Source organism: Trematomus bernacchii, unplaced genomic scaffold, assembly GCF_902827165.1.
Source record: "Trematomus bernacchii unplaced genomic scaffold, fTreBer1.1, whole genome shotgun sequence".
Classification (NCBI taxonomy): domain Eukaryota; kingdom Metazoa; phylum Chordata; class Actinopteri; order Perciformes; family Nototheniidae; genus Trematomus; species Trematomus bernacchii.
Window position 1 is genome coordinate 2168673 of NW_022988082.1, and position 14331 is coordinate 2183003.

The following is a 14331-nucleotide window of genomic DNA, read 5'->3' on the forward strand; positions in this document are numbered from 1 at the left end:
CACACACACACACACACACACACACACACACACACACACGTATGTATATATTTATATAAATATATACAATTTCAGAATCAAACAGAGCACTCTCATAATAACGTAACACTATCAGAGACTGGATATATCCCCCCCCCCCTCTCCCCTCTCTGGTCGCTACAATGAGGAAAATAAATGACGGGCCAAAAGTTTTATTTACAAGTATTACAAGTAAGCAGAGGACACCAAACCAACTGAGACCTGTCTGTCCGCTGCATCTACGCACACACTGTACCACACACACCTACACTACACACACGCACCTACAGCTCCTAAAGCATAATCAGGCTACAGCCGTTGTGTATTTTATTATGTGAAGCACTAAATGGTTTTAGAAAAATATCGACTTTGTTTGTAGATATCTACTAAACTAAAGCAAATAAAGAGAGTAGGCCTGTTATACTGAGTGATATATATTTTACACACTGCTCTGCTTTCTGCACGGACCTCACAGCTGTTCTCACTGTAAACATCGCGTCGCGATGAAAGCAGTTAATAAAATAATATCCAGGGGATGCATGCAGAGCTGTCATTGGCTGAGATCAGTCCGGCCGTGCGTCACGACCATGGTCACGACTCTTTGAAACATCTCTGTTGCCGGAAATGCATCCACGAAGGAGCCGTGGAGGACCGTGGAGGACCCATCAGTGTATCCTCGGTTATAGCTCCTCCAGAGAGCCTCCTCGACGCTTGATGCTCGGTCCTCGATGTGCATTTAGAGAAATTAGATGTCCTTCAACATGGCGCGCTAAAATTCATTTCCGGGTCACTACCGGAGGACCGAGGAGTCGAGGAGTCGAGGAGGGACATTTGATGAAATGAGAACGGGCCCCGGCTGCTGTCAGACGATCAGCTGTGCGGAGTCATCACAAACGGACGTCGCTTCACGTGACGCTCCGGAGGAAAGGACGTCCCATTGCTCTTAAAACTAATTTCCCTGCTTCTCGTGGTGTCCTTGCGTCTCTCCATGCTTCCCTGGTGGGAGGGAAACGACGCAAGGATTTAATTTAACCGAAGTGAGATGCAGCCGATGACAAACTGATAAACTAAACTAAACAAAAAATAAAAATCAGAAAGCTGTGTGCGTACAGGTTACGTCAATGACGTCAACGCGTTACAGAACGTGTAAAGACTTGCCGCGCAACAGCCAATCGCATTGGTGCGGGGGATCACCCGGCAAAACAAACTAACGAGTGGTAGGTTACAGCAACCTTTTTAACTACTGTATTCGTTTACACATGAAGAAAAGTTTTTGAAATGTTATGCTGAGTATTTAGGAGTTGTATGTCGTCTACTGTGTGTAGACTTTTAGTTTAGCGTTTCTCTTTCTCTCGCAGGCAAGATGCTGTCGAATGGAGATGTCAATGCTTGTCTTCGTAAACTGGAAACTCTCCTGCGGACCATAAAGTACCCAGGACATGTGGACTATAATGGGTAACAATACAACTCACACCAGTCTAACAGAAACCTTTAAAACCGTCATACTGTAACGTTGACGTATCATCACAAGGTTGTATTAAACGAAGCTAGTTTAAGATCACAACGCTAACGTCAGCATGTCTCCAGCAGCAGTCAGTGAGCAGGGTTTATCTTTCTTATTTTAAAGCTCTTTATTGGAAAAGGCATGTACCAACAACATGGCTTTCGGAGTCTTCAACGAACACTTTTCTGGTGCATACAGAAGACATCAAAGTAATAAAGTTAAGTACATACAACAAGGGGCTAGTGCTTTTTACATAAACCGTATTTTTCAATCATGCTTAACAGTTTAATTGAATTTTTGTTTTTCATTAATTTAAGTGCTTTGAAAAAATAAAGAAACTCATTGTGAACTACATCACATTTAGGGTTTGCTTTAATACATTTGGATGTATGGGTATAACATGTACATAGAATAACAATATTATTGACTGAAAAGTTATCTATAGGGTTGTCTAAAGTAATTCCATAAATGATAGGGAGCAGGTTTATTACACAGCAAGCAGCAGGAACATGGGACCCTACGGCCCCCCCACCCTGCTGCTGGCATATGGTACGCTAATATTACACTCCTCATTCGACTTTTTTCCAAAAGCTATTTCTTTTTTTCTTGCCGTCTCATCATAATGTCATTGTGTGTTTTTTGGCCAGCATCCAACTCTAGTTACTTTTTAATTGTTTGTCTGCAGCATTTTGCTCTTTTTGTAGAAACAGCACAGACCCTTAACACCAAATCAAACACAGCACATAGTTTGACATGTGAAAGCTGTGGATGTTTGATACAGTATAATATCAATTATACACAATTATATACACCTCCAACAAACCGTATCTATTATGAAATACACACAAGATTCATTTTAAATCCTAATGTAACATAAACAAATGCAGATATGTGTAAGTAAATTGACTCACTATTGTGTAATGCAGGTTTGGCACACTGTAGAGAATCATTAAATAATAATTCATGCTCAGGTTTGGTTTCTGCAGGATGTGATTGCCTCTCTGCATTATCACTCCTGTGTGTGATCACAACTACTTTGAGCAGTGGACATTAAATATCAGATTCTATCTTTCCTTATGCGCACATTTTCTCACCATCTAGTATGTCATTCTTTGGTTCTCCACTAGCCTTTCCAAAGGGGATCCCTCCGCTTTCCTACCTATTGTGAGCTTCACCCTCACCTCCTTCTCTCCACCTTTTGCTAACCAACTGATGGAGGATGGACTTGAGCTGACTGGCAAAACGGACCTCCGATTCACTGACACTCTTTATAAGGTAGTACATACCCACAATCTTAGCGCCATGTTTTCACAGATGCAGCATTACGTTGTCAAGCTCTTAATTCTTATTTCACATTCATCCTCTATCTTTCAGGGACATTGACTAACATCCCACTACTATACAGGGAATTTTCACTTCACTCTCACAATTGTTATAGGTTGTGTGATCAAATGTAAGAGTGTGATTTGTGTTTAGGTACTGCGAGATATCTTCCACTATAAGCCCATACTGACCAAGCAGCAGTTTCTCCAGTGGGGGTTCTCTGTGAGGAAGATCTCTGTAATCTGTGACATCATTAACTTGGTCCTGCAGAAACACAACCTACTAAAGAAGGTACAGAACCTTTCAATTACTACTTTTTACTCTCACAGATAACATCTGTTTGTACCAGATGCAGTAGTGTGTAACAAAAAAGGCTAAATGTACTTAATACAGCTCTGAAAAAAAAATTAAGAGACCCCTCCACATTTGTCTTGAATCTCATTCTCTACATGTATGGCAGCCATTACAATCCAGTGTCTGTTAAATTCCAACACAGATACATGTTGTCAGTAGTTATATGTTTTTACTCAAACACAAACCTATAAATAGTAAATCCAGAGAAACTGATATTGCTGCAGTGGTCTCTTTATTATTCCAGAGCAGTATTCCAATCTTAAAAGTACTCATGAATGGCCTTTTCAAAAATAAATTAGTTATTTTGTTTGAATATGAGAAAACATGTATTTTCCAAATGTAGAGACCCGTTAAACATTTACAGTTGCAGCAGAGAGTCAGATGTCCTCCCTCACACAAGGAAGACAGAGGAGAAGCCCATCCGACCCTGACTGATGCAGACACTGTAAGCAGAGTGCAAAGATATCATATTGCAATAACTTGCATTTAGACTCTTATTGCACTATTTCACTATTTCACTTTTTAAACTATTTTTATTTTTGTATTTACTATTTACCTGCACTATATTTTTATGTTTATCTGTGTTATTGTGTTGCACTGTTGGAGGAGCCTGTGACCTAAGATTTTCATCGTCGTAACTACACTGTAGCTATGTTCGTATGACAAATAAAACCTTGAACCTTGAACCTTGAGATCTCCACTAAAAATACAAAGGACTGTAAACTATTGATTATTGTTGGCTTCAAGATATGGCACCACACCCCTAATAATGCGCAACTTTAAGCCGTTAAGATTCAAATGACTGAGTTAATTAAAAATGTATCCCCTGAACAGTTGCCATGCATGGAGAAATGACTCGTAAAGACCCACAATGCTTTTATACCGGGCTGTAACATTTCTAGGTTTTGCTTTAAATGTGGGCATTGACACAGAGTTCCATTAGCGCCAGCTTCATGTGGTCATGCGATGAAGTACAGTTTAGCGCTCCGCCCGGAAGGTAGCCACTTCAGGTTTACCCATAAAACCCACAGCTGTGCATATTCAGTGTGATTGAATAACACAATTTAAAAGGTCGTGCTCCAGCTGGCTTTCTTTAGAAAACAGATACCTAAGGCAAAAGATTACCTAATACTAAACAACTTTAAACAGTATGGAGAAAGATGTGAGGGCCTTCAATGTGCTCGTCAGACTGTGTTTCTGTACGAAGAAGCCATATCATTTCAGATGGTAACTTGCATTGAACACAACCTTTAAACCCTCTAATATACTAATATTAGTGACATGCACTTATAAATAGAAGTATTTGATACTTGCTGGTAAGTAAGCTGATATTTCTGAGAAAGCTGTGATGATTAGGAGTTTACTTAAGGGAATTTCTCTTTAGTTGAATGCCATTGGGTTTTGATGTGTTTCAGATGTCCAAGAAGCCAGTGGTTGAGAATCACATGGGAAATTGCTCCATTTCCCCCACAAACTCCTCCCATGCAGAAGCATTCTCCTCCCATATTGTGACTCATATTTCTCATAATGAAGTGCACTCGTCCACTTCTCCTAGAGAGGGAGAGCTGGCAGGACAGGGTGTGGACAACGATCACCTCCTCTATGTAAGCATTTACTGAAGCAGTGTGAAGACTTAGGTAGAGCTTGTCGAAGGCGTTAACAGCCATTTGCAAATAGAAACATTCTTTTTATCCCCTAAAACATATATATAGAGTTTATCTGTATATTTTGATTTACTCAATTAAAGAAATATCTATTAAACAATCGCATTTGTCTTTTGCTAATTGTACTAACACACCCAGAGGGACATATATTTTGTTAGATTATACAACATGATATACTGTACATGATCCTGCCCATTCAAATGAACTCATAGAAGATGAATGTTGTGCAACAGTTAGTATGATGTCATCATATACACTGACTGACTTCCAGCAGCCTTGTTCAATTCAATTCAATTCAAAACCTTTATTTATCCAGGTGAAATCCCATTGAGATCAATTATCTCTTTTTCAAGGGAGACCTGCAGCAGTAGGTTCCACATGAAGACATAAAAACATAAACAACAGAACAACAAAAGGACATCATACAGCAAATATTACAGGGATTACAATTTACATATCTATCCACATGTACAGGTACCAACAGCATCTGATTGTGTAGCATCCAACCGAGCTTTAAAAACATGTAGTGGTACCAGATTGGTAATTTTCCATTCTTTTTGCAGACTGTTCCAAGTTAGTGGAGCTGCACATCTAAAAGCTTTCTTCCCTAAGACAGTCCTAGCACTTGACACATTTAATAAAACCACAGCATGCGATCTCAGGCAATAACTACTTTCAATTCGCCGAGAGATCAGAGAGCAGATATAAGAAGGTAGTTTATCCAACATGGCTTTGTAAATGAACATGTACCAGTGACTGAGCCTCCGTACAGTAAGTGATGGCAAAACCGCCTTGGTATACAGTGTACAGTGATGCGTAAGTGCTTTACAATTTGTCACAAATCTCAGTGCACTGTGATACGCAGCATCTAACTTGCTCAGGCAATGGGCAGGTGCATTCATATATAACAAATCACCATAGTCCAGCACAGGTCAAAAGGTCACAGAGCCTTTTCCTGGCCTCAAGCGAGAAACAGGACTCGTTTCTGTAAAAGAAACCTAGCCTAACCCTCAGTTTTTTAAGCAGGTTATTTACATGAAATTTAAAAGTGAGACAGTCATCAAGCCAGATACCCAGGTATTTGTAACAGGCAACCACTTCAAGTTGTATTCCTTGCGTAGTTACAATATCCAAAGCAGTCTCTGGTGTATTTGTAGCTTTAGAAAAGAGCATTACCTTGGTTTTATCCACATTTAAAAGAAGCTTAAGCTTAAGGTCGAGGGACCTGCACAGTACATAACGGTATCGTCCGCATAAAAATGTAAGGTTGCTCCTTCGACATTTTCACCTAAACTATTAATATAGATAGAGAATAATAGTGGACCTAAAACTGAACCTTGTGGTACACCATTAGTGATGTTTAACCATTCAGAAGACAGCCCATCAAAGAGAAGACAGCCCATCAAAGGTCTGTGATGGGCTGATTGTTGTGTTTATTACTGACACTTTGAAACAGCCTAAAGTTGTGAGGACCTCTATAGGTGAGTGTGAACACATGCAACATGAAATGTAATGTAACTGTTATCTTTGTCTTTCAGTCGTCAGAAGTAGAGGGGAGGCTGTCCGCACTGGAAGCTCAACTAGGGAGTGTGGTGTGTGTGCTGGACCGGCTCAGTGTGCTGGAGGAGCGCATGGAGGAACGTGACCAACACAGAAACACAGACAAGGTCTATTTCTGTTACATATTCATCCCTTTGTTGTATATGTTTCCTTTACAGGACAGACAGCAAAGTAATACAACATTACTGTTGCATCCACCTTTTCCATTTATCATGTTCTTTCAGGATGAAGAACAGGTCATCACGATATCCAGAGAGAGCTGGGAAAATCTGATGAGCAGATTGCTGTTATTGGAAACTAAAGTAGATCTGAACAATATACAGGTAGTGTACATGCTGTGACATTTTATTTTGATTCCATCTCGATTTAGAAGGTAGCCTATGAATGTCATGTTTCTGCTATTGTGTTAATCTAATCGGGCATCTTCACGTTACAATTGTGAAGATGTAACATCTATGCTAATCTGAGGAAGTAGTCTAGTTGCCAGCATAGTGAACCGGAGATGTTGAGTACCCCAACGTTTTATGTTAGAAATGTATTGTATGGGCAGCACATAGAAACTGCTGGATGCTAACTTGCATATGTTGGGCAATTTGCACAATCAGCATAAATTGTGTTAATTAGCATTAATGGCATTATAGCCTAAGGGGACAATAGTTTAAAAATGGCCTGCCGATTGGCCAGTTTTAGAGTGGTTTTGGGCCTTATTGAGGATGCTGAGTCAATTTCTGACATTTTCAGGATACATTTTTTTGTTTTAACCAGAAAGTGTATTTTCAAATTTGTACTCCATGGGCAGATTTAACCTACCATGAGGAGTGTTGTGACCATTGGATATAGAGAGCACACGATGAAAAGGAGTACCTCTACTGTGGACAATTTTTGTTTTCAAATAAATAGGCAAACTGTCCAATCCAAATGATCCAGAAAATCTCCCAAATCGAACCAAAATTAATCGAAATCAGTCTACCAAGTACAAATATGTCAACTTTCTGGTAATACTGCCATTTTTTAAAAAACCTTAAAAATGTCAGAAATGGACTCGGCATCACAATAACCCCCAAAGTTGCCCAAATCGACCAAGTCATTTTTTTTACTATTGTAGGCTATAATGGTAATTCATGGTAATTAAGGCAATTTATGGTAATTGTGCAAATTGCCAAACATATGCAAGTTAGCATACGGCAGTTTCTATCTGCTGGGGACCCTACTATACATTTCTAACATCAAACTTTTCCGGGTTCACTATAGGACTCTACGAGCTGGGAGCTTGACTAAAAGGTAAAAACAAGTAGTTGTGGGATTATTTCAGGATTACAATCATTGCCTCAGAGTTTATGTATCCCAGATGTGTCACAAAGTTCTTCAGATGTTCAGAATCACTGGAATTTCTCTTCGCCTCTAATGAACACTTTAAAAAGTGATCGGGAATAACACTGTAATAAAGTCATGTAACTTCCACTCTAAATGTGAATCTATTGTCAGTTCAGCTTCATGTTGGTGTGCTAGGAATGTTGCTGTTAAGTTGCAGTAACATCACTTAGAAGTGGGGAAACTCTTTGCTAAGTCAAACTGCAGCCCTCACAGTGACTACATGTGATTATCTTGCAGTCAGCAGTCACTAAGCCAGTTTTCCATGAATCTTTAATAAGCACAATTAAAACTGACCACTGCTTTCTCGCCTCTATGTCTCAGTTAAGTGTCCCGCCGCAGTGTCCATCCTGTCCATGTGCATCTAACTACTCATCCAGCTCCATGTCTGATGCTTCAAAGGTGAGACAGAACAAACACCCTCCTCTCTGTCACTATGTATAAACTAGGGCTGTCAGTCGATTAAAATATTTAATCGCGATTAATCGCATGATTGTCCATAGTTAATCGCGATTAATCGCAAATTAATCGCACATTTTTTATCTGTTCTAAATGTACCTTAGAGGGATATCTTTCAAGTTTTTAATACTCTTATCAACATATGAGTGGACAAATATGCTTTATATGTTTGTTTATTATCATTTGAACAATTTGAAATATTCTCATGAATATTAAACACAACAACCTGAACATTACAAATATTCGCCTCAATTCAACCTGGAACCTCTCTCATACAATAATTGTGTGTGTGTGTGTGTGTGTGTGTGTGTGTGTGTGTGTGTGTGTGTGTGTGTGTGTGTGTGTGTGTGTGTGTGTGTGTGTGTGTGTGTGTGTGTGTGTGTGTGTGTGTGTGTGTGTGTGTGTGTGTGTGTGTGTGTGTGTGTGTGTGTGTGTGTGTGTGTGTGTGTGTGTGTGTGTGTGTGTGTGTGTGTGTGTGTGTGTGTGTGTGTGTGTGTGTGTGTGTGTGTGTGTGTGTGTGTGTGTGTGTGTGTGTGTGTGTGTGTGTGTGTGTGTGTGTGTGTGTGTGTGTGTGTGTGTGTGTGTGTGTGTGTGTGTGTGTGTGTGTGTGTGTGTGTGTGTGTGTGTGTGTGTGTGTGTGTGTGTGTGTGTGTGTGTGGAGAGAGAGAGACACTGTGATGGATCGTTGGAGCTATGTGCCGCTCAAGGCATATATGCTCGAACGTGTGCTGCCTGGACGCTGCAATCATGTAGCGCGTACTATCCGTGCTGAGTGTGCTGACTTTTCTTACAATGTCCCACTGTCTGGCTACCTGCATAAAGTCAAGTGCTCGGCGCAGTTGTCGGCGAAATGTCATTGAAACAGCTGCTTATATCCGTTAGCGCAGCTAGCTAGCACCAGATGCTAACAACAACAACACGTAAGGTGTGCCTCGCTCGCGCGAGTCGCGCCAGTCGCGCCACACATACACACTCCCTCCCGGTCCTCCCGATGGCCAGTCCGGGCCTGCCAGTGAGCGTGGTAGTGTGGTCTGCCACAAGCGGGCGGCAGGAGCGGGGCTGTCAGCATCAGCTTGTCGATGGTATTTTACACTCGATGCGCTCTGAAACTACGGCGGCCGAGGACAAAAAATACACATGCGTTAATCGCGTTAAAATAATTAGTGGCGTTAATTTTTTTTTGCGTTAACGCGTTATTAACGCGTTAACTTGACAGCCCTAGTATAAACACATTTCTGTTGCGACTCTTTAAACAGGTTTGGATATTAACTTAATGATGTTTTAGATTTCAGTACTGGGTTGCATTATACTGTATTGTGTTGTTCACAGTGTTAGTTTGTCCATTTGTGCCTTTCTTTTCCATTAACATGCTCCCTCTTGGCCACCATATATAATAATAATAATAATAATAATTATAAGTTTATTTCGTATAGCACCTTTCACAGAAATAGAATTCACAAAGTGCTTCACAAGAAAGAACAAAAGTTAAAATGAAGACCACAGAAACATGAATATAATAACCACATAAGGCAGAAATGTTTAAGGTCAACATAAAAACATAACACAGACCTGAGGCCTGTACTACGAAGCAGGATTTTCGCTTAGCGGGCTAACTTCAGGGAAAACTCTGGGTTTCCGGTCCTACGACGCTGGTTCTCTTTTTAGCGGGCTAGATCTCCATGGTAACTTATGCTGAGCGGCTAACCTGGGGGGGTATACTACGAATCTAGTTCAATATATCCTGGATATGTTTGGAGTTATCCGGTTGACTAAATAAAAAAATAAAAACGCTCTTGCTAAACGGTCCTACGTCACTGGCTATCAACTCGATCGCTCAAGCCAGCCGTGTCCTATCTAGTTAGATGCGCGTTCACATAAAATGGGTGGTATCTGGAGCAATCGACCAATCACAAACATGGACAAGCCATGTTTGTGTATGACGCGTACTGACAGCGCAGCGAGCGCGTCATACTTCCTGAATGAAAAGTCAACTATAATATTAGACATATATGAAGACGTTAAACTTTAAACATCCATGACTTAAACACTTTATCCAGGATCAAAGCCACATAGCTGCACCTGCAAGGTGAATACAGCTGGTAAAAGAAAAAGTGTTTGAATGCGTACATTAACAGGTTTATGATATCACTGCCCCGTCTAAGACACGATCTGACTTTAATTACATTTGACTCAAGTGTTTCGTCAACTTAATGTGTTGCTTAAAATAATACTTCTGCATACAGTATGTGACACTGTGAGTGTTGCACGGCCAGATACGGCTCAGCTGACTCAGATAAGGAAATATATGATACATTATGATGTGATATGATATGAATGATAATGGGACACATCGACGTCTGCACTCACAGTGCCGCGGACTGTACTTAATGTTACTTTGATCCGGTTACTTAAGTTGTGGCAGATATTTAAGTAAGCTTTCTTAACGCTAATGTTATAATAGTCAGATTGCTCTGAAGATGGGAGGGGATATTCTATTCATTTTCACGTTCACACAGTCGGTGATTTTGGCCGGCCGTCTTTCCTGCAACGGCAGTTTAAACTGTATTTCCTTTCTCCTGTAATATGAATTGATCCGCACACTGAGCTCTGATTGGTCAGCAGGCAGTGCTTTTATCCTGGAACCTATCCTGCTCCGGAGGATAGCCGTTCAGAATAAGTTATCTAGCCCGCTAAAAAGTGAACCAGCTTCGTAGGACCGGAAACCCCTGAAGTTAGCTTGCTAAACGAAAATCTTGCTTCGTAGTATAGGCCCCTGGTCCGGAGCAGGTTAGGTTGCAGGCTAAGAGATCAACTCAGTGAAAGCACCGCCTGCTGACTAATCAGAGCTCAGTGTGCAGAGTTTAAAGCGATCAAGTCATATTACAGGATAGAGGAAATACAGAAAAACTGCCGTTGCAGGAAAGACGGCCGGCAAAAATCAACTGACTGTGTGAACGTGAGAATGAATAGAATATCCCCTCCCATCTTCAGAGCAATCTGACTATTATAACATTAGCGTTAAGAAAGCTTACTTAAATATCTGCCACAACATAAGTAACCGGATCAGTCCGCGGCACTGTGAGTGCAGACGTCGATGTGTCCCATTATCATTCATATCATATCACATCATAATGTATCATATATTTCCTTATCTGAGTCAGCTGAGCCGTATCTGGCCGTGCAACACTCAGTGTCACATACTGTATGCAGAAGTATTATTTTAAGCAACACATTAAGTTGACGAAACACTCGAGTCAAATGTAATTAAAGTCAGATCCACTCGTGTCTTGGACGGGGCAGTGATATCATAAACCTGTTAATGTACGCATTCAAACACTTTTTCTTTTACCAGCTGTATTCACCTTGCAGGTGCAGCTATGTGGCTTTGATCCTGGATAAAGTGTTTAAGTCATGGATGTTTAAAGTTTAACTTCTTCATATGTCTAATATTATAGTTCACTTCTCATTCAGGAAGTATGACGCTGCGCTGTCAGTACGCTTGTCCATGTTTGTGATTGGTCGAATGCTCCAAATACCACCCCTTTCATGTGAACGCGCACCTAACTAGATAGGGCACGGCTGGCTTGAGCGATCCACTTGATAACCAGCGTCGTAGGACCGCTTAGCGAGAGCACGTATGTTTTGGATTAGGCCAACCGGCTAACTCAAACATATCCAGGTTATGTAGAACCGGCTTCGTAGTACAGGCCTCTGGAGTCCTGAAAGGAACAAACATAATAACAGAACACACCACACACATTTCAAATAGAAATAAAAGCCAATATAAAAAGATAGGTCTTCAGTAGTTTTTTTAAAAGCTTCTACAGAGACTGCAGAGCGGATGTCTATAGGGAGAGAGTTCCACAGTGTTGGAGCTCCACCTGAAAGGCACGGTCACCTTTAGTTTTTAGACGAGACCGTGGGACAGCCAGTAGGCCCTGGTCTGAAGACCTGAGTGACCTACTGGCGATGTAGGGATGGAGAAGGTCACATATATATATATATATCCCGGTGCATTTCCATGCAGGGCTCTATGTAATATAGGTGTAGACAGGACGTCAGTTTCCATTTGTACGCAGTCGATACTCAGGTGTATCTAAGCTGTGACCCTGCTAAACCTCCTTCAGGGCGTCCACAACTGGAACAAAATATCCTGCAGCTAAATACTGATAAGACAGAGAAAATGATTATAGGTCAGGAAGATTAAGCTGAATCCAGTTGTCATTCTTTTACCAAAACCTCAGTTTAGACAAACATGCCAAATGTTTCAATCCTGCATTCATCACCTCAGAAACATTTAAAAGATTCAAAAGATCTAACATTTCTTAGTTCCAAAAATCTGGAAAGTGTAATCCATGCCTTCATCACCAGTCAGTTAGACTACTGTTATTCTTATTATTTTATTTGACTCAAACACAAATATACATCGTAAAACCAGAGAAACTCATAATGCTGCAGTGGAGCTGTATATATCCCGAAGCCCCTCCCCGCAGTCTGAGATCCTCAGGCTTGTCTTTAGTTAGGCCATTCCACGCTGCTGCAGTAAATCTCTTCAGTTCAATATTTGTTGCAAGTAACAACGTTTTTGGTCTGTTCTGTTTCTTTATCCAGGGGGACATCAAGGACAGACTGGATAGGATCACAAACATGTAAGTTCTTTATTATAGTTTTTTTTATATTAAGCCCTTAGTTTCTATGAAGATCCTCTTTTCACAGACCTCAGAGTTCCAAATGTACACAATATACGTCGAGCCGCCCACTGATTTTGGCTTTGTGATTTATCTCTCCTTTTGTTTATAAAAGTTCACACAATGCAACCACCATATCTGTCTGACCTTGTTTTTTGTTTTAGTGTCAGTCTGGCCCTCCAACAAAACAAAAAATGTAGCTCTGTTTAAGATCCGATTCCTTTCTTGTAGGGTATTTGGTCCTGATGATGATCCAACATTTAATGTTTCTTGATCTTATAGAGCAGGGGTCACCAACCTTTTTTAGGGTGAGGGCTACTTTCAATAAATAAAACAAGTCGGGGGCTACTTTTACTCCTATTGTTTTTGTTTTTTGCAGTGTATATATTTAGCACAAACGGGATTTCGAAAAGAGCGGGGGACATTTCCCCCCTGTCCCAGGTGGAAATTACGCGATCCGTGTGTGTGCGTCAAGTGCAATAAATATATATGCAAGTTGCAACACACAGAGTAAAGCTCTGCCCCCCATGTGTTGTATAGGCTGGCATGATAGGCTGTTCAATGGGGCTGATGTGTTGTGTAGATTCTGCCAGAAGGAAAATCAGCGGGGAGGTGCCACATTGCTTTTCTTCCAGACTGCAACGCTGGTCCCGCAAATCAAGCAAGAACGTGATTGGTCGATATTCATTGTGGGGGTGGGGGGGGGGAGGGGTGTTAAGTAGATATAGAGTTGTAGTAAGTAGATAGAGTTCGCTATGATTTAGGTTTCGTTTATGCATAGGGTAGATTCTTTTAATTACATTTCCTTTTTTGTTTTGTGTATTTTATACATTTTGGATTTGCTTGGCGAGCTATTTTTAGAACATGCCCCGCGGGCGACTCACGTTGCCCCTGCGGGCGACTAAGTGCCCGCGGGCACCGTGTTGGCTACCCCTGTTATAGAGGATGTGTTGCTGCATATATCATATTAAGAATGATAAAAAAATGTGTTCAACTTGTCAATTCAAATATAATTGGGACTAAATTAATTTAATGATTTGTTTGTCTGTTTGACCTTTTAGGCTGAAGAGCACCTCCAGTCTGCTGAAGATCACCGAGTCTTCCAGTTAGTTTGTGTTGAAACATTATCTGACATGTTCCTTATTAAACCGAATGATCACCGTTTTGTATCAATCAGCTTGATCTGAAGCTTCTATAAGCCTCTTGTACTTCTGACAAGCTCTGAGTGAGGAAGAAATACGGTCACTATGAAAGTGAAAGAGCCCTGGCTGCAAGGACCGGCCCTTCACAAATAAATGCTCTATTTTTCAAACTGCAGCGGCTTGGTTGATTTCTTTTCATTTACAGAAGTTTTGTTTAACCTGTTAAGCCCGAGAGACCCCGGTACCGG

At 40.9% G+C, this 14331-nt stretch overlaps 1 protein-coding gene across 4 annotated transcripts; it reads left to right on the forward strand.

Annotated features, from left to right (window-relative positions):
• The first annotated feature begins 1040 nt into the window (after positions 1-1040).
• cep44 (centrosomal protein 44) lies at positions 1041-14258 on the forward strand. 4 transcript variants are annotated; one of them, XM_034120884.1, is made up of 11 exons: positions 1041-1235; positions 1377-1473; positions 2650-2797; positions 2999-3136; positions 3543-3644; positions 4615-4803; positions 6402-6530; positions 6648-6746; positions 8119-8196; positions 12865-12902; positions 14003-14258. In XM_034120884.1, the coding sequence occupies exons 2-11, from the start codon at positions 1382-1384 to the stop codon at positions 14049-14051; spliced, it is 1062 nt and encodes a 353-aa protein (XP_033976775.1). In that variant the 5' UTR covers positions 1041-1235; positions 1377-1381; the 3' UTR covers positions 14052-14258. The 4 variants fall into 4 exon arrangements, with proteins under 4 accessions (XP_033976775.1, XP_033976776.1, XP_033976778.1 ...); XM_034120885.1 differs by having other exon boundaries at positions 3564-3644; XM_034120887.1 differs by having other exon boundaries at positions 3573-3644.
• Positions 14259-14331: the final 73 nt, after the last annotated feature.

Bases quoted from the DNA above. Each gene is read 5' to 3' on its own strand.
- cep44 (XM_034120884.1), top strand. From the start codon at position 1,382: ATGCTGTCGAATGGAGATGTCAATGCTTGTCTTCGTAAACTGGAAACT. The intron at 1,474-2,649 runs GTAACAATACAA...GTTCTCCACTAG, and splicing joins GGACATGTGGACTATAATGG to CCTTTCCAAAGGGGATCCCT. The intron at 4,804-6,401 runs GTAAGCATTTAC...TTTGTCTTTCAG, and splicing joins ACAACGATCACCTCCTCTAT to TCGTCAGAAGTAGAGGGGAG.